The sequence below is a fragment of the Dermacentor variabilis genome, chromosome 1, assembly GCF_050947875.1.
Source record: "Dermacentor variabilis isolate Ectoservices chromosome 1, ASM5094787v1, whole genome shotgun sequence".
NCBI lineage: Eukaryota > Metazoa > Arthropoda > Arachnida > Ixodida > Ixodidae > Dermacentor > Dermacentor variabilis.
Window position 1 is genome coordinate 271,656,193 of NC_134568.1, and position 20,553 is coordinate 271,676,745.

General features: G+C 44.6%; 1 protein-coding gene across 3 annotated transcripts in view; it reads right to left on the bottom strand.

Annotated features, from left to right (window-relative positions):
• Positions 1 to 20,553, bottom strand: part of Pcif1 (Phosphorylated CTD-interacting factor 1) — a 158,029-nt gene that overhangs the window by 34,050 nt on the left and 103,426 nt on the right. For all 3 annotated transcript variants that reach the window (XM_075675779.1, XM_075675771.1, XM_075675789.1), the window contains exons 9-11: positions 19,608 to 19,783; positions 12,513 to 12,599; positions 2,638 to 2,822 (exon numbers count right to left, since the gene is read on the bottom strand). In XM_075675779.1, the coding sequence (XP_075531894.1) occupies positions 2,638 to 2,822; positions 12,513 to 12,599; positions 19,608 to 19,783 (448 nt within the window). The remainder of the gene's footprint in view (positions 1 to 2,637; positions 2,823 to 12,512; positions 12,600 to 19,607; positions 19,784 to 20,553) is intronic.

Here is a 20,553-nt window from a genome sequence, read left to right on the forward strand (position 1 = left end):
TGTTGAGTGCCAAGAACAGCCTAATGAAGTATGTCTTCCCGCTGTCAAAGCACATGAGTGTGTGGCCAAGTAAACGGGCCCTGCAGTGCAGCTTAAGGTTTTTAATGACCCTTTGGTCCATCGGCTGAAGCACACTCGTATTCGGTGGCAAGAATTAAAGACGAATAGCTTGCAGGTTGCTTATGGTGCCATGCGCCCCACAGTTGTCTACGACTATTACCACATTCCTCTTCTGGCACTCAAACATCCGGTCCAGACGGCGGACGTAAACTTTGAACAAGCTTTAAGTAATCCAGGCCTTCTATTGCTGCTGTACCACACAGGCAGCTTCTTCGCACCCTTAAAGCAACGGTGGTTTTTCGCCTTCCCTATCACTAGAAGGGGGAAGCTTCTCGGTGCCAACCGCGTTTGCCCCGACCATGACAGTTACCCTCTCCGACTATGCTTCCCACCAGCGCAGGCCTCATTCGTAAAGGAAATCGAACGGCCCGGCAGCATTTTGAAGAACAGGCCTGTCTCGTCACAATTAAAAATATCTGGAGGAGCATATTCTTGTAGCAGAGCCTTCAACTTATTCGTCCGGTAATCTGTGACAGTAGATTGATCCACGTCACCACTCTCCCCGCAAACTTTCTTGAAAAAGACTCCGTGCCTTTTCTTAAACCCGTGAATCCACCTATCGGTGAACTTGAAGTCCTGAATGCCCATTTTTAAGGCAAGCATTTTGGCTTGCTGCTTGAGCATGTTGCCCAAAACGGGGAGGTTCTTTGCTAGGACTCCTTTCAACCACAGCTGCAGCACTCTTCAAGCTTCAGGTGTTGTCCTTTCCAGTCATTTTTTTGTAGTTTTGCAGTGCGACTGGTCGACTGCAGACATATTTTCTTTTTTTTTCGCGTAATTAGACAAGGTCTGTTTGGAGATATTAAACTCCTTTGCCACATCGACTTGGGTTTATCCTTGCTCGATAAGCTTGATGATGGCAGCGTTTTTGTCCAGCGTCATGGTCAAATATTTTCCATGATTCTTTGACACATTCGGTGGAGGCAGGTGAAGAGCAGGGGCAATGGCGTGGAAACCACGTCATCACTGCGCTGAATGAACGGCCGCAACACACTGAAACAGCGATGATATGTTGTACGGTGGTTAGTGATGTGAGGCAATGATTTCAATTGCACTGTACTGGATAAAGGCCGGCAGATCACTGCTGGACAAAAACGTGCGCGACACCACCTATGACACCGAGGCAAAAGTGATGATGATGATGGTTATCGTAAGCATCACCTGGCGTTCATAGGTGGTGTCCAAAACTGGCTGAGCATGACCAGTTTACGACTTTGAAATCACTTCCGCGGCAGGTTACAGGCAAAAACATGGCCTTTAAGATCGGCGTTTCTTACAAAAGGTGCCACCGTTGCAGCATAGATTTGGACGCCTCCTATACTTGCTAATCAAATTACTATACCGATCCAAGCCACTTTACGTCTAATCCGAAGCTAGTCTGGCGGCTCAAGATTAAAAATGGTGTTCTCCCTGACTCATAGCGCTGGTCCGTCGCGGCAAATTTTGTCCACAAAAGCAAACTTCTAGCTTTATGTTGTCCGAAAAATCGGTCGTGAAAATCCATTAACTCTATGGGAACCCTGAGGTGCATTTATGAAGTCTGGAATATCCATCAAGTCTGTATTTTTGGAGTCTGAAAAATTGGTCGGCTATTGTAACACATATGAACGTGAATGTATAAAAGTAAATATGTGTGCATACCTTTTGCCACAATGACCACCAATCAAGACAATAAATGTGTTCATACCTTCATTAAAAATTCTGCGTCACCTCTTTGTTGTGTGCTGAACAGCTTTGCTGATCATACACCTTCACAGAGTGGAATGGCGCATGATTTTTTTGCAAATCTGCTTCCCTTTCCTTTACTCTGTTAAGCACAACTTTACCATGAAGCATAAAATTCCCGGACATTTCAGCCTGTACAGCTCTCATGAGTAAATAAACAGAAGGCTTAATGCTGAAACAGCAAAGTATGTTTAGAATAAAACAAAAGTATGGTCATTATGGCTCATGGCAGCAGACGTGAATCTCAAATGTGACTCCATCCACTCCATCAGTACCTTCAGCAAAGGGCTACTTTCCATCAATGAATGACATTCAAGCAGCACATGAGAACTAGCAAGTCCCTTGTACTCTCTCCTAGTTATGAATGCTAGTGAAAGGGTATAGCAATGTTTATCTGAGAGTACTTCCTTTTCATAGGCAGCCAATCAAAGAAGCATGTTTTACATCAGAAAATGTAAAGCCCGGAGAGGGTACTAACAACATACTACAGCAGCTGCTGACATGTAAAGTGAAACAAAACCTTGCACTTAAAAAAGTCTTATACCTAAATTTTCAAACGTTCCATTCAACTTATTCTCATGTAATCTAGAAAACAAAAAGTTTTAACATGCCAAAGCAACACAAGAGGCTAGGAGAGAGAGGCTGCAGTGAAGCCTGTTGGATTTATTTGGTCCATCGGTTCATCAATTTAGAACCAAAGCTTGGCACACTAGCAGTTGTGTAATTCTGGTTTGTCATTCAGAAAATGTGAGTGGATCAACTGTAAAAGAGCAAAAGGCCTGCACCACATACCCTCGTGATCCAAAAAAGCTGTCAGTGTCGGGAAATGCTGAGCAGTACTGCCTGAAGTAGCAGTTCAAAGGAGATGCAAAGCACTCAAAAGTCACCCCAAAATGCTTGTGCAAGCTCTCCATGACCAGCACAGGCAGTGAATTTTGAGTCCCATGACCTTCATTAGATGACAAGCCCAGATACGTCTGAAAGGAGAAACGTAATACACATTAGGATTCATTCTGAAATGAAGACCTGAAACAGTAGCACTGTTCTGATTTGCAAAAAAGTGGAGGGAAGCATTCAGTATTAAAGAATAAATTTGCACCATACATGGACCTAACCTAAAGACACAGTTGCACCTTACAGTCCAGAAACAACTATTTCAATCGTGCAGCTTGACTAACTCACAGTGCAAATATGCACCTTGGCTATTATATTGACCCTTTTCGTGGAGCAGTTTGCTTTCGAGGGACAAGATGGCACTTTCGGCAACGCACTGCATATTGCCTCAGCAAAAGCGCACGAATATGAAACCGTCACCACTTCTGTTCTGCTTCTGTGCAAGCAGCTGTCGGAAATGCAACTGGGTGTTCGCTGATGCACTGTGCTCCATTTATGCTGCAAAATGTTCAGTGGCAGAGGAAACACACATGCTGTAATTCGCTGCAAAAATATTGACTGCCGTATTAAGTAATGAAACAGATCTGCGTGACAAAGTCTACAGACCACTGCTACATAAGAACTGCCTGTGTTGCCGGCCGCCTTTCGCAATGCACAGATTTTCTCGAGGATAAAAATAAACTCACTCATTCACCAACGTTGTATCACTAACCTCCAAAGAAAGGACTTCAACCTCGGCATGTAGGCAAGAGTGAGTACCGCTCATTACAGAGCGACAAAGTGAGTAGCGCTGCTTCCCGGCATAGCAAATTTCTCCCACATCATCTACACATATCAACCCCAACTAACTAGCAAACTTAAGCCCACTCTATCGTCACTTAAACTTTTGCCCACTTTATCACCCATTTATCACAAGTAAGTGAATGGACCCACACTTGAATGAATGCACTGAAGCATGAGTGACGGAGACTTCACCGACAACACAAAGGTTTGAAGCTAAACATTTCATAATGGTTCACAGAGTAAGCAAATGACTAGTGATAATACGTCTTTGCTACAACATATTAGAAAGTATAGAGCATCTACGTTCCAAGCCTTGTGTGCAACAAGGTCAAATCTATTGCAACTGAGCACTTCCGCGAGTGATTATGCAGAAAATAAGCAATCAGATGGCGACCTCACCGAGGAACTTCACTGAGTTGGAAACATGACAAGCCACAGATTCAAAGTACTTGCCAAATAAAGAATGAAGAGCAAAGCACATTGATCCTGATTTATTTCACAAGCAGAAAATTTGGACAGCTTGGAATACATTTCTAGCTCCACATATAGTACACATACTGTATATGCTGCTCGCACCGTTTGGACAAGGCATAATGAGCTCCAAAAGCACTTATATGTCCTTTTAATCTGTGGGCAAAGCTTCATGTCATCCACCCAGTCCCTGTTGACTATATCCACGAAAACAGGTTTGCTGAGCCACACCAGGGTGCCATGCAATCCATTGTTAACACATAGGCAAAGGAGGCAGCTAAGGCAAGCAATGGACTTGTCACCACATTATCAAACATGGCAGCGCCCACGGGATCACCGTGAAAAAGGTCTATAAGTGGTGCTAAACTGTATGCTGCCATCAGAATACTGTGATTTGCATTACAGCTGTATTAACCGCTCCATCTTCACGCCCAATAAAGTCATGCTGGTAGATATGAATCTTTGTACGATAAAATTCACAAAACACATACACATATACAAAAAGAAAGACTGATAGCAGACCAAACTTGAAAACACACGAACAAAGGTTTTATTTCAAATATCAGCACTAAATTTTTCTCACACTTTTTTTTCTAACGCCAATAAGTTCATTACATGAAATATGTAAAACAGGAGCGACAAAAGCGGTTGCACACTCCATACATATAATAAAGTACAATAGAATTTTATTTACATCAAAAAGAGGAAGGAGGTTGTGGGTAAAAGTTGCCCCTAAAAGCATCTTGACAGGATCCCACAGCCCCCTCCACACAATGCAATCGACGATAGCAGCATGCATGAGAGACTCTACTAAATGTGAAAACACATATCAACCAGACAGCAAGAAAAAAAGAAAAGAAAAAGAAAAAAAGGGCTTCAAATGCAGACTGATACAAAAGCTCACCTACATCAAAAGAAGTAAAAGTAAGGTGGCAATTTGTTTCTACTCAAATGGAAATGAGTTATTTACATAAAGAAAAATAAATTCTAAGGTTTCATTATGTAGCCGTTAAAATATCAATTCCAGTTCCATTGTGTTCATTTAAAAGTGTAGGCACTGTATTTGACAATATTTCCTTGGATAATTCATTTTTGCAGTTACCACCTGCCAAATGTCTTCATGTAGATTGGCAACCGGCACCATGTTGTGTTGAAGCCCTGCAAGGTTACGCAGGAATCCGCGATTTTCTATTAATTCTTTTGAAAGACATACTTGGTTTGTACTAGCACAATAAAATATGGCTAGTAAATATTCCTGTGGGAATAGGTCAGATGTATGACAGTTGTTTGAAACATTAAACGGTGTTCTCATGAACTTTTCCTGAATAAATATTTTTGCATGTTAGTTAATGCTGTAGCACCCCATACTAAGAGGCAGTAATAAAGGTATGAGTAGAATAGAGAATTATCTATTAAGTTTTTTTACTCTCAATATTAGTAATGGTTTAACTGATGTTTCATGCAAACGACTCGAGCCAATTGTTTAGAAATATTATCAATATGGTCATTCCAAGTCATATTTGGCGAAAAAGTTACTTCCAAAATTTTAATGGTACTAATCAACTCCATAGCTGTCTCTTCATTTAAGAGGCTTATGGTAAGAATGACATGAACTTTTTTTTTCTGGTCTGTATACTATGCCTTTTGTTTTGTGTTTATCCCTAAATGATTTACGTCACACCATTTCTGCAGCAGAGGTAGAAGCAAGCATTTCTTATTTTCAAGTTGATGCAGTCTTTTACTAAACAGAACATATTTCACTTCTGTGTGGGTGGTTACTAAATCCTTAACATATACATTAAAAAGAGGTCCGAGAATACTACCATGTGGAACACTTTTTGTAATAAGCTTCAAGTTAGACTGGCAACTTTGAACTTGTACAAAGTGTTTTTGGTTGTTTAAGTACGGCGCCATCAACTTTATTGAGTGCCCTTCAATACCGTAACTTTTCAGTTCCTTAAGCAGTATATTGTAGTGAAGGTTATCAAAAGTCTTGGTAAAATTCCGTGAAAATACTTAGCATTAATTGTTTTTTTCTTTTGAAATGTGACAACATAACTTTTTTTTTTTTTAGGAATGCAAGTTACTCTAGACCTAAACTTTCTAAAGTTGTATTGCACTGATGGAATTATATGTTCTTTGATAAAGGTATTTATTTGGCAATGCATAAGTTTTTCGAGTCTTCTGAAAAAATATAGGCAAGGCTGAAATTGGCCTGTATTTCCTTAGATCCTTTCTTAGCCCCTTTTTCAAAAGGATAAGGCAAATGCACATCCTGTACCATCATTTTTGTGAAAAATGATCCGTAAGTGCCTAGGTTAATAAACAAAGTATATGGATTTCTCTAGCCTTCACGCTTGTGGCTCCAGAACTTCAGATATTCGTGTGACATTTTTTAAACACGATAGCATTAAGGGCCCTGTATCACAGAAAATCCAATGTCGGTGTTGTCATAGAAAAATCGTCCCGTACCACACAGGCCCTCCGTATGGCGCATAGATGTTACTGAACTGAATCTCTCAAAATAAGAAGTGTCGGAAAATTCATAAAGTATGACTTACACACAACCTACAGGCACGATAGCGTCGAATTGTAATTTGAATATACGAGAAAACATAATTCTGTTATGCATAACCTAAAACACAATTCCCTTTTGCAGCTGCCGTTTGAGGCCTGTCTTGTGGCCACAGACACTAGCTGTGGATACTAGGGGGACCTAGTGAGTAGATTGGTGTCTTTAACTTAATGAAGTGTGTTAGAGATATGTACTCATGCACACTTCACTCAATTCTGAATATCCTAATTATGAATGAGGTAATTATGTAAAATTAATACCAATTGTGATAGTTCATTGTACTTCAACAAACGGATGCATTTGTATCACATAAAAATTCGATTTTGGAGGGAAAGAAAGGCGAAGTAACTGTATTGCATTGCTGTGGACACTTCAACCGTGCCGTGAGGCAAGGAATGCCTGTGCATTTGACACTGCGACAGGAGCGGAATGCTTCCACTGCTCGCGGAGGCCACCAGGAGGAGCAATGACGTCAGCGCTAGGGAACAAAGAGCCCGTCCTTGTATAGTTATTATATAGTTATGTGACTCAACACCATTGCAAGCGAATGAGAAGGTGATGTAAACGGGGACCGATAATGCTATCACATTCCACTCTTAAAGGCAAAGCTTAAGCATCTTCCAAGTTATTTTTTTTACCTTTCTGCATTTTCAAGCAATCAGTTTTTTAAACAAAGCAAAGAATTAAGTCTCTGTGCACATACATAATCATTGCGAGTTGTTGCACCAATAAATGTTTTGTTAAAAATAATCAAATTATAATGTTCCAAAGCTGTTTGAAGCAAAAAAAAAAAAAGTTAGGGCAAGTTCATCTGCTGCCCATCAATCTCATGCTGCCTGAACCACCATTTTTGCAGCTCCTGCAGACACTGGCTCCACAATTCCCTTAATACTTTTTTGTAGGAAATTGAATGCCTTGTCCCATGAGCACCATGGTGCCAGCCTAAATATCAGGTTGCGCAGCAAAAAAGCGAGGGAATTTGAATCACGTACTCCAAAAACCTTCGCAGCTGGCTGTACGAATTCATGGCTAGATTTTTACACTTTCAATAGTGAATGGTGCCAGAAAAGCCTGTCTTTTCAAATGCTCTTAAAGGGCCCCGAAACGGTTTGGACAAATTTTGTAGACGCGTAGGGTACAGCTAAAGTTAATCACTCGCACCACAATTTGTGTGAAACGTCTCATATTAAGAGAGCTACGGGCGATTGCAAGTTACCCTCCTCCAAAGTCATGCATTTTCTGCTAAACTCATTCGCCGAGTGATCGGGGCTAAGCTCTGCCTTCACTGGCTCTGTGTCATGATGGCACGTCGTGCCGTTGACTTCCGATTCTCTAGGAGCGAGCGTGCGAAGCCTCTCCAAACTCTTCACCAGCTGCTTGGCAGTTGACCCCAAGCTAAGCTATCAAAGCAGCGTGCACTGCGAGCAGTCTGTCGAAGCACCGAATGTGTCTGGTATTCTGGCAACCACAGGCAAGCTGGGCATTTCGGCAGATGGCTGGAAGCGTAAACTCAAGCTGATGAAGGAACTTTAGTGTAGACGTACACTAATGCAGTGCAGTTCTACAGCCTCGAGCAAGGCTTGCCAAGTGGGCTAACAGAATTTTGAAAGCAAAGTTTCATTATGAGAAACATTCCCTGTCTGTGCCGTCTCATTTCGCAACAATGAAATTCTTGTGAAAACAAATTTTTTTCGCTCTCCCCCACAGTTTTGTTATTGCGGTGTTCAACTGTAAGTCATTCTATTTCTTCCAAGTTTTGAAATGACTTGTGCTCAATATGCACATGGTGGTGAAGGTAATACAGCAAGATTGCTGATAATGGCACTCAAGTTAGTATTGGATCACACTCAGAAGTCCACTGTACCCCTTTGAAGAAATGCTTCAAAAAGGTGGTACACTCGACAATTATAACAAAACAGGATACAGTTAAACCTTGTGATAACGAACTTCAATATAACAAAATTCTCAATATAATGAAGTACTGAACTTTTCATAACCTCTTGTCCATAGAACCCCATGCATTTAGAACCTCAATATAATGAAGTGCGTTTGTATGCTGTTTCAATACAATGAAATTTCACTGCCCCCGCAAAGGAAGGCCAAGACAATAAATCCACAGATGCAGATGGTAAAATGATTGAATTACGAGTGGCTGTTTGCAAATGCACCTCTCAAATCACATGACAAGAGCAACCACTGAAGTGGAGCCGCATCATGTTCGGTATATAAAGTCCAAGTGCAATAAGATCCTATTGCGTCTTGTGCACTGTGTGCTTTAGGTGCAAGTGACAGTGTGTGAGGGTGAGAGAAGAAAGATGGCGGCTTCTTGAGTGCCACCTTCCTTACGAGCAAAGGCAAAGAGGTGGAGGGGAGTGAGCTCACAGTAACGCGATCAAGTGCGCGCGAGGGGGCGAGTGGGTGGGGGTGCAGAGCGAGGGGTAAGCTGACATGCCTCTGGGTCTTGGCTGTGCATGGCTGTAAGAGCGGCTAAGCGCATATGCAGCCAAGCACCCTGCTTTAGAGGTAATCTGCCACGCATGCAAAGTGGGCGTGCGGAGACGGCATAGCACCATGTAAGCTGTCTTACCACGCGTTTAGTATTGGAGGTTGCGTAATCTTGAGTTTTAGTGACCCATTGGAGCGAGAGGCAGACGAAGCATTCATTTCTCACTGTTGGCGCTTTTCCTGATAGCGCCATCCCAGTGCGGGCGACGTTATCAGCCGCGGGAGTGGAAAGTGTGGCTGGCTTCGTTTAATCCGTACCACCAAAAAGATATTGCTGACGTACCGTATCATTCGCCACCGACTCCAACATTTAGTAAAATGAATTGTTTTCTCCTTCGAATTTGCTTTTTTCGATTGCCCGATAATTCGAAAAATTCTGCGGCCTCTTCCCCTGTAAGAAAAATCGATCGGCAACTCTACTTATTTGCATAAAAGATCAAATTTCAACAGAACAAAATTTTCATATAATGAAGCAAATTGCTGATTTTACAGACTTCATTATATCAAGGTTTAACTGTATAATGAAATAATGGATATACAGTCCCCGACCGATTTTCCGGACTCCAAAAATTTGGACATGCTCGATCATTCGGCATGCTTCGCGGCACCGCCATTCTCCCCATAGGCCATAATGTATAACAACTGCCGAAAGTTCGGACACCTTGCAACCTCTCGTCTGATTTTTCGGACACTCCGTGAGCCAACTCGATCGAGAGCACCATGCACCGACTCTGACCGGCGCATGGTTCGACTTGCAGAATGCCATTTTTGTTTTGAACGGAGCCTCCTTGCTGCCCCACAAAGTGTCGCTACTGCAAATCCCCACTCATCATCATCGTTTCTGCCTGGTTCGATAGAATGGCTCTACAGCAGTTCCGGTTTCAGCTTAGTAAGCCATGACAAGACAATCCAGCAGCTGATTTGTTTCTTCGCGCACGACGCTGCGAGTAGGCCACATTTTTCGTTTGTGCGACTGGTGTCTGCATGGTGGTGTTTGCTTTGTGTGCTGTGTCGAGGTTCTGGTGATCCAACGCGGCATACGGAAACATAGCGTCACAGTGCCCGCGCAGACTGCGCTGGGGAATGCCGGCAGGCGGGTGCCGGGAGGCCCAAGATTTGTCGCCTTCCTATGTGCTCCTTACTGACGCGAAAAATGTTCTGCCGAGACCTGCGCAGTGGTTGCACTGCGATTGCGGACACCGTCCCATTTGACAGTTTCACAGGTACACTGCTGTACTGACATGCGCAGAACTCGACGGCGGCGAGATCATTCGTCAGGTTTCTGCTGCACCGCCGGACAATGACTCTCGAGTCGGAAGATGACGCACCATGTGCTACGCTGCCATCGCATGTGGAGCGTGTACAAGCAGTGATTGTGCTTTCAGCCGCCTATAGTGACCATACGACTCTCTCCGAGATTCAGGCTTATCTGATTGCAGCGTGCAATGGCGCATTCACCATTTCTTCAAGCCTACTGCCAAGCCCGAATAAGGGCGTGGAAATAAAGGGTTTCATTGTTTCTTTTTTTCTTAATCTGCTTTTTCGGACACCTGTTTATTCGGACATTTCCACAGTCCCTGTGAGGTCTGAATAAATGGTCGGCGACTGTAACAAAGTAAATAAAATTCTTGAAATCAACATAGAGATCCATGTATTAAATACCTCGTCTTAACGAAGTGAGAAATCATCCTGCCAATCAATATAACGAACTAGATTCGTCTCCAAAACCAAAAAATACCCGACCGTTACAAGCCGATAACGTCGCTTTCCCCGGGGTTCAGCACTCGTTCGCCGCAGCAGTTCTAAACTCCTGCATCCCCATGTTGAATAGGTCGTTGAGCAACAGTGGCCTTTTTCACCGCTGCACATAGCTGCACACCTGCACATGAGCATCAGCTTACTATCGCACTTCTCCATTGACCTCTCTGTCTTGCGTGAACCATGCCACACAGCACAGCTATGTGTGGTGGTGCGAACGATTAGTGCATTCACTTTCTATGCACGGCGCAGGCAGGCGCAGTGGCGCGTGGCCTCTGAGATCTACTCAGCGCAACCTCAAGGGTCATGGCAAGCAGTGGCATGCTGCGCAGCTACATGAGCGGTGAGAAAAATTAGTGCATTCACTTCTTTCTCTACAGCGCAACGTGCAGGCAGCCGCAGCTGGGCCTGGCCTCAGAGACCTCCGGGCACAATCTCACGGTCACACCCAGGCCGTGAATTCACTTCTCCCTCTCCCTGTGATGTGCTGAGCGGGCTAGCAGCTGGGCATGGCCTCAGAAATCGCACTGGCATCAGTGCAATCTTGGAGGCCACAAAATAGCCGAGCAAAGCAAGCACATCAAAGTTCGCTTGCCTCCCTGATCACACAGCGGTGCGCTGTGTTGCGTGCCACATGTTGCTTGACCGCGACGAGCCAAGTGGAAAGCGGGGCGAAAGACCATCACAAGGGAGGCAGCTATCTAAAGGCTGTTTCATCAGATGCTAAGGCGCATGCTGTACACACCATAGATTCTTGTGCTCTTTTATTCAAATTTCATCGCATGCGTGGCCGTGTAGCGGTTTCTGTGGGCTGCTCAGCCGTCTTCTTATTTCCATGTTTACAATTGTGCACCCCAGTAGGCATATATTGCAATAAACGGTAGTAATGGATATAACAAAGCAACAGATATAACGAAGTAATTTTGGCTACCCTTTCAACTTCATTATACCGAGGTTCGAGTGTAAATTGTAATGTTGTAGCAGGTGGGTGTAGGTGAGCGGAATGGGCCCTGTACCACTCGCCTGCACCAATCTGCTACAACATTATCGCTAGCCCATCTGGTGAAGCAATGGCAGAGCTTTGGTTCTTAGCCAACAGTGACACATTGCCATTGGAGAAGTTTTGGCACATCACATATGCAGTAGAAATTTGGGCCTGTGATGTATGAGGCAATTGTTGCCAGAGTGACTGGCAGGGCATGTGACAACAATAACAAAAGCAACGACACACAAGAAGAGCCTGCGCAAGCAATATCATCTGAGGAAGCCCTGCTCGCAACTAAGCCCCTCTGGAACTTTGTATTGGCAAAGACATTCTGCTTCACTACATGGAACAGTCAGATGTGCTTTAGAAGGACACGTACTGACTGTATGTGAAGCATGCAAATTTGACTGACCATGGATCTTCTGCTGTGAGGCAATTTGTACTCTGCCTTGCTCTGGATGAGGTGATCAATTAAAGGCTGAAAATAGCTTTGTTGCTCTCTCTTTCCTGCATAACCCAACTACAACAATCCATTATAGCATTATAGGAATGACATTTCTGTGCCACCTCAATATTTTGCTAAGTGGGTTTGACTGAACTTGTTTTGCACAAAAAAAAAAAAAAACATATCAATGCCAATGACAATCAAAGTGCCTTAAAGCATTAACTCACGCTGAAATGAGCTCACCATCTCACCTGGTATCTCTTCAGCATGCACCAAACCCGTGGAAGGAAGTTCTCAAACTTCCTGTCATCTGTGCAGTTCCACCGGTAAAGTTGCTCCTAAGAAAAAAGAATGGAGAGAAAAACGGACAAAGGTGTGAAATGGAAGTACAGAATACAATAATGACTACATCATACATAGTGTTCATCCTTTTATAAGATAAAGATTACAAATGTGACTGTCGTAAATAGAAAGGTTAATCTGTTCACAGACTATCCATTAGCTTTTTCCCGATTGCTAGAAATATGCTCGTTATTGGTGTTTTCATGTTTTATTTCAGGATGCAACAGTCGCAAGTATGCCTTGGTGTTTTCAATGGATGTAAAGCAGAAATAATTGCTCGGAGTTTTTGAGGATTCTTATGTTAAACTTCAATGAAGCACCTCAAGAAGCATGAATGAAAGAAATAATTTGCTATTTTTAGTATGGGTACTCAGCGTAAAAAAATAAAACTGAAATATGGAAGATATCCACCTTGCTCCTAGTTTGACCACAAGAAAAAAAAAAAGCTAATGGAACCCCGATTATAGAGCTTTCTCAGGACCATGAAAAAGCGTCGTAAAATTGGAACAACAAAAATTGTGCCTATAAAAATACTACAGTCAAACCCACTTATGACGATATCGGTTTTAATTATATATCTGCTGTAACAATGAGAAGCTGCTGCACTGTCAACTTTTGTATGTTTTCCATGGTGAAATACTCCACTCACTACAATGCTTCAATGTCGCATTATCGGTTATAACAAAGTGTGGTTGCTGGGTGTCCGTGCCGAAAGGTATTGAAATGCGAAATTTCTGAAAAGAAAAAAGAAAACGAGAAATTCGAACCGCTGCACGATGGCCCGCTGCCTCAACAATCACCATGCACTCATTTTACAGCCTCGTCTGTGCACCTCTCTCCTGTCGCCCTTCCACACCTCCGAACACAAATGGACCGTGCCAACTGCGCTGCTCCCAAATTGCTCGCTGGCTCCTCATTCAGCACAGTTGTGCAGGCAGCATAATCGCTCATCTTCATCTTTGTTGGTTGCGTCAAAATCGTTCCTAGCCACGTGGTTTCTCAGCCTTGTTTGACTCACCGCCGAAACGGAAGATGGCTGATCCGCCCGCTGATCATCGGCAATGCATGACGTTGCGGTGAAAAGAAAGCGCACTGCTATAGATTTGAAAACTAAGTGCTTCTGTGTTTTTTGTTTTACTTCGCACCGAAGGAAGAGAGATCTACTTCCGCTTTGTCTCCTTGTTCCCATGGTCATGCAGTCATATGCACAGGTACCGGAACTATGCCATTTTCTACCATGTTCCAGCGCGTGATCATGTTCTGCGATCCAGCTGTTCTGCCACAGTATTCGTGTAGCACTGAATTATACCGCTAGTCATGTTTCCTTGTGCACAGCGCGCAAAATTGTGTGCTGCGCGAACAAGACAACAGCTCGCCCGCGGCGCGGTCAGCAGAAATGCGTAGCGCAGGGAAAAAAAAGCGAGGAGAAAAAAAAATGAAGGCACGGCCTGTGACGTATGCATCACGCGATCCTCAAGATCGGGTATGGGAGAACGCAGGGAAGGAATTTCGCTTGCAAAGGCTAAACTGGCCAGTGCAGAGAGCGTCTTGCTTGGCAGTGGAGCCCGCCTGTTGAAATCATGGGTTCGCGGCACTGAAATATTTCTATCTCGGCTATTAATGCGCCGATTTGGAAAATTTTTGCGGCAGAATGCTCCCTAGAGGACACATAACAACTTCCAGCATATAACCAAAATTTGCTATGGGACTTGGTGAGGGGCCCTTTAAAGGGACACTAAAGGGACATACTAAGCCTACATGGACTGTTTAAATATGACCCTAGAAACTTCGCAGTGGTTGTTTTATGTCAAGAAAATACCTAGTTTATTAGAAAATTGTGTCAAAAGGGTCCGAACACCTTTATATCAATTTAAATCTCCCGCCACCCAACTGGGGAGTGGTGACATTGTGTAAGCCATCAACGCCCTTTGCTGCCGTCGGTGAGTAAAACGGTCCGACAGAGGTTTTTGGCACAAAATGCAAACGCGCAGCCTTGGAGAAACCGAGTCAAGACAAAGCTGAGTAGACCATAATTATGATCGCTTTGGCGCAAACAAGGACAGAAGGGAACAAAGGGAGCGCCAACTTTCAACCAAACAGTCGAAAGTTGGCGTTCCCCTTGTTCTCTTCCATCTTTCCTTGTTTGCACTAAAGCAATCATATTTATGGTCTACTCAGCAGTGTGAACCGACTAGCCCAGCAACATGTACTTCCGGTTGGATTCACCACTGCAGTTGGGTTTTGGTCAAGTGGCGTGGACCATTTGGGCATCTCGCGACATCCCATAGTCATGGAATTCTCTGCTATTTGCATTTTGTGCGCATATTGTGAACCAGCAAAACCAGTGCAACACTATGCGATAATGAAACTACTGAAACACGAAAGCGCCAGTGGCGCAGAGTCGAGCGAACACGAAACCTTTCGACTGCCTGTGTCATCAGCTGTGTCAGCTGTGTGTGTGATCCCTGCATTGGGCCAACGTTGGGGTGTGCTCACAGTGATAAAGCCCGTTACTGTGTCAGCTGGAGCAACCCGTATGTGCAGTGCTCGGTGCTTCTTTTGAACAAAAAACCAAGTGAAATGCTTGTTTGGGCAGCATCGAGCACAAGGGGAACTGCAGCACATGCGACACGTGGCACTGCATTGGTCTCCACACCAAATATATAAAATGTTTGAAAAATCGAATAGTTCATATCTGATTTGTGAATTGAATTATTCGAATGTTCACTATTCGATTCAACCCAGTGATACAGTATAAGCTCAGTAATTCACAACTCGTTAATTCTAAATTTTAGATAATTCAAAGTAGCCGCCACGGTCCGTGCAACAATGTCTTGAAAGCAATATGTAACACATCCCGCTAATTCACACTGAAATCCGCATCACCACCGATAATTCGAACTCAAACCCATTGTGGATAGGGAGAGTGCTAGTTTGCAGGAGCACGTTGGCGACACTGGCGTCACCGCAGTTTTGCTCTTTCCATCTGCGGCCCTTTGTTTAGGTCTGAGTGGAGAGAGACGCGTTTGTGCCTGGCCAGGCATGGCCAACACCTCTGTTGCAGGTTAGTTCTGTCCCTCCCTCAAGACCTTCAAGATAAAAGGCGCTGCGCGTCCTTTTTTTTTTTTCACTTTTTTTCCTTTAGCATGTTAGATCTTGCAGGCTATGCTCTTTCTCTATGCGGTGTTCTGCCTAGAAGTGGCACCAGGTAATGTCTAAAAAATGGTGGCCATGACATTTATAGGCACTCGCAGAACCCAAAAACCATAGCCTTTTAGATTCGTGGCTATTACTCAAAGGAAAGCACCACTGGAATATGTGTTTAGATGCCACCTATATGTACAGTAATACGTCGTTAAATCGTACCTACTTATAGAGTAGTTTCATTTTAAAAGTAGTAAAATCAGATCCCCGACTCAGCGGCCATTGAACATAATGCATTTTGTAACCACATAAACCGTACCAGCTTACTGTGTATGTATCAGTTAACATACATGTAGTGTTCCCACTTTTCGCCATGCAATCAAGGTGGTGCATCGTCCCAATCAGGCAGCCCAGCAGAACAACAAGCCTCAGAGATCAGAACAACGGCCTCCAGGCACCCAGTGTATTTGTGCTTGAAGCCACATCAATATAAACATCATTTGGGCACTGTGCCTGAAAGAGTTGTGGTGCCGGGCAAGCTAGGACTTGCGTCATGCCGAAGCTCGGATAAAAAAACACTGGGTGTTCAGCATAGAAGAAAAATTGGACTTCGTTCGTGCTATCGAACGTGGCATGAAGAAGTTGGCAATGGCATGCAACAGGGATCTACTGTTAACTACGGTGTGTGGCATTTGGAATGCGAAGAAGTTGCTCGGCAGTGTTCCTGCAACCGCGAAGTGATGTCGGCTATGAGGTTCAACTTTTCGCCACCGTTCTCTCTGTTGTTGCCGAAGTGTTGCCTAACGACAGTGATAAGGACGACACGAAAAAGTGACAGCACGGGTGACTGAGGCCTGACAGTGGCAGAAGCTGTGCCTTACGTCAGCCTCATGGATGTAATCGTTGCAACAAGAACAACACCCTGCAATGAAAAAGGCGCAGTGCTTCTGCAGTCCTACCGCGCCCGTGCACGAAGAATATGCAATGCCAATGAGGAATCTGCCATGCAAGTGTTTGTCGAGAAGAGGGGCTGGCTGAAAAGCTGGCTCACAGCTACAGTAAGTATGGGGCCACTGTTGATGCTCCTAGGCCTCCGCGGCATCAAACGAAAATAACACTTTTGTCGCGTGGGGTGAATAAATATTGCATGTTTTTGGCCTTTCATCGCACTCTCTCTGAGTTATGTTTCTGACAGGTAAGTGGGTGATCTCATGCTATTTCGTTTCAGCTGTACTTCTGTTTAGTACATACCGTATTTACACGATTGTAAGTCGACCCCTTTTTTAAAATTTGAAAGTCTGAAGTTGGGGGGTCGACTTACAATCGAAACCAAAACATGGCCCGCCAAAAAAAAAGCGATACCAACGAGAGCTACAACGTAGTTACAATTTTATGTTTGCTCTATGGCCCTACCCGTATCTTTTCGCTATCCCACGTGTTTGTTCGCTTTTCGGAAGGGTTTTTCAACATTTTTGAGAGTCTTACAGTGCATGCAACACTCATGGGGGGGTGTCGATAGTTGATGGAAGCGCCGCTGTTCCCATTTGCGGCGGCACCCTCAGAACGGCGGCGCTTGCGGGGAGTATCGGTAGTTCATGGAATAGCAGACGCCGCTCGCGGGTTTCTCTTTCTCTGTTTAAAGGCATTGGTATTGGTTTGACCAACTTTTTGACGCGCTCCACTTGACTGCCGGCTGCGTGCTACTTCTATGCTTCCCCAGTCGTCATGAGGGCTGCAGGCCCACTAATCTTTCGGCACTCGTTCACAGCAGCGTTCAAGAGAGCTGCCATCCTTTACGCCGAAGAAACAAATCACTGCGCAGCGGGCCGCAACTTCGATGTTTCTAAACGGGTGGTGCGAGAGTGGCGACTGCAGCGAAGCGAAATTTTCACCCTGTGGCGGCAAGTGAGAAATTTCCCACGTGCCGAAGTCTGGACGCTTTCCGGAGCTGTAGGCTAAGCTTGCGGCGTACGTCGCTGAAATGCGTGATCAGTCCCTGCCATTGAAGTGCGACGTGGTCATGAAACAAGCCCGGACCTTCGCCTTAATTTTAAGGTTCTGCTCCGCCGTGAGTACAACGAGTGGCTGGCGGCAGAAGACTGCGAAATTGCGCCAACCGGACCTGTCAAAAGAGCCTCCCTGACGGCTGCGTGTGGTTGGGTGCATTTGGCGTGGGCTGCTGTTCTGCAAGATGTCCTGGTGCGGTCGTTTGCCAAATTTGAAATTTCGCTGGACCACGACGCGCTGTGGGACCGCAGCAACGATGACGATGGCAGCACTAGTGAAGACGAGTAGTCCAGTGACCATGTCGGCTACTAATAAATTTTTGTTATTAAATGCGCCCTCGTTTTTTTTTTTTTTTTTTTTTCCGGTCAAGCGATATGGGGGGGTCGACTTACATTCGAGTTGACTTACAATCGTGTAAATACGGTACTTTTTCCGAGCTACAGCCAACTACGGTATAACGAGGTTTTACTGTAAAGTGGAACTCAGCAGCGTTCAGCTGGTGCAGCTGCAAGAGTACAATGGTGACCAATGTCACAGCATGTTGTGGTGCGTTTCGCAAGTGCATTTTAGAGCGCAGCTCTTGTTCCTGCGGCAAGCATCAGCAGCGTAAAGGCGCGTTTATAGTCCAATGTTTTCGGTGCACATCGTGTGCAGCCAGTCACGCTACGCCCCTTGCGGTGTAGCGTAACTGGCTGTAGCGGAATATGCATGGCGTGACTGTGGCATAGTGTGACTGGATTTATTGAATAATTCAGCAAATCCTGTTTCTATTTTGCACAAAAGCAGCGCGGAAGCTGCAATTTTCATCAGCTCGTGACTGACTAGCACTCACAGCAACGAAGGCCTCGCGACTTCCTTCACAGTGCTGCTGCGGCTCGCGTCACATCCGATCAACCGCACGCACATCCCGATCATTTTTCCGCCAGGTCGCCACCCATCACAATATAGATGGTGCTCTTCATCCCCGACAGGTTTGCGCTGCATAAAAACGGAACTACTGTCTGCCGCAACCGCTGCAGACAAAACCGCTGCCGCTGTTGACACAATCAGAGATGGCGACTTCGCGGTTCTGAAGGCACACAGCCGATGCACGCAGAGTGAAAATGAAACTGTTGTTTGCCAAAACCACTGCCGACGAAACTGCGGCCGCTATCAGCGTAATCAGCGACTACGTAGTCATGAAGGTACGCGGAAAACGCGGTGCTATGAGCGGTGATACTAAACGCAAGAATAAAGGCTAGAAAGGCACAAATAGGCATCAAGCCTTCTGGCGTTGCCTGTCATTCGCGTACATTTCGGCGCACATTTCCGGTGCTCCGCGGTAGCCGAGCTCTGAGAGTTGTCCGAATTAACAGATGTGCGGCCAAATACATCTGAATTAGCAATCGCATTACATAATGCATACACCTGCCAGAACCAAAGGACATGTCCAAATTAACAGATTTTCCGAATTAACAAGGTTTTACTACGCACCTTATTCAAGCGAATTCAAATTTTCGTAGCATCCCCGCAGAATTTTAATTAACAAGGTTTTACTGTATACAAGTATCCGCACAGCCCTACTTCTGAGTGCTTATGCATGTAGCGCTGCACAAGTGCCAAATTACTATCATACATTTTTTTCAAAAGTTAAAATTGTTGAAAAAAAGAACATTGGCTGGAACAACGAGGTCACCTCTATGCAGCAAATGCCGGCCACAAGCATGTATGGTTTTTCATAAACTTCGCATTCCAAAGCCTTATGGGTGCAGATGTACCGTCATAATTCAACCTGGCTACCAATAATTCTGTACGTATCAAACAAATAAAAAGCAGGAAGTCAGCTTAGAGTACGTATAACAATGAAAACTCACAAGTTTCTGAAAGTACAATGTGTTGATGCGCACAACTTCTCCTTTGTAACGCAGGAGGGTGCTGTCCTTGTCTGTGAGCACATCCACTGCTGGTAGCCGAGGTGATGAGATGGCAAACTGGACCGGATAGCAGAACACTTTTTTGGGGTTCGCCACGTGCAATGGGCTTGTGATTTCTGCATGAGACACAAATTCAATACAGAAATGCAGTTTGGCCCATTTACAATGCTAACACTCGCAAGTACAGTCGAAACCCACGATAATATAGCCACGAAATGTATAATATACCAACGATAATATAACCCACGAAATGTATTGAATCCTATGGGCGTTCGCCGGGGATACGAAAATATTTCGTTGTCACGAGAATTCCATTGTTGCGGGATTTCGTTAACCTACTTGCGCGAGGCTAGCAGGCTCCAAAATGTGTTCAAATGGAATTGCTTCGATCTAAAATTTTATAAAATACCCCTACATTAGACTTGCGTGGGTGCTGCCATTTTTTTTCACAAAAGCAACTAAGCACCGAAGGCGATCGTGCCGGAAACACATCATGGTCACTGTCTTGTTTGTTGATCGCCCATTTTAAGTGGCAGCATGTTGCTATGACATGTGACAACGGCTTTTGAACACCTAGTGCAGTGTGTAATGTGCGCCTCAATGAGAAAAATGCACAAAAAACAAGGAAATCCACGTCTCACCAACATGGAATTGTCTATGGCGCTTGAGATGGCGATCGTAGCATGGAGTGCCCTGCATCAGGCTGTAATTGAGTGATCACCTGGTAATACGCATTCGTTCCTTCAAGAAAACTGTATTTCGTGCCACCCTACAGGCATTGCGTGCAGATTTGGTGCCGGACGTAGATTTGCGCAAAGGAGCCGTAATCTCGATCGAATGCTTTCAGGTATACGAGATACGATCACTTTTGCGCTCGGCACCGGGC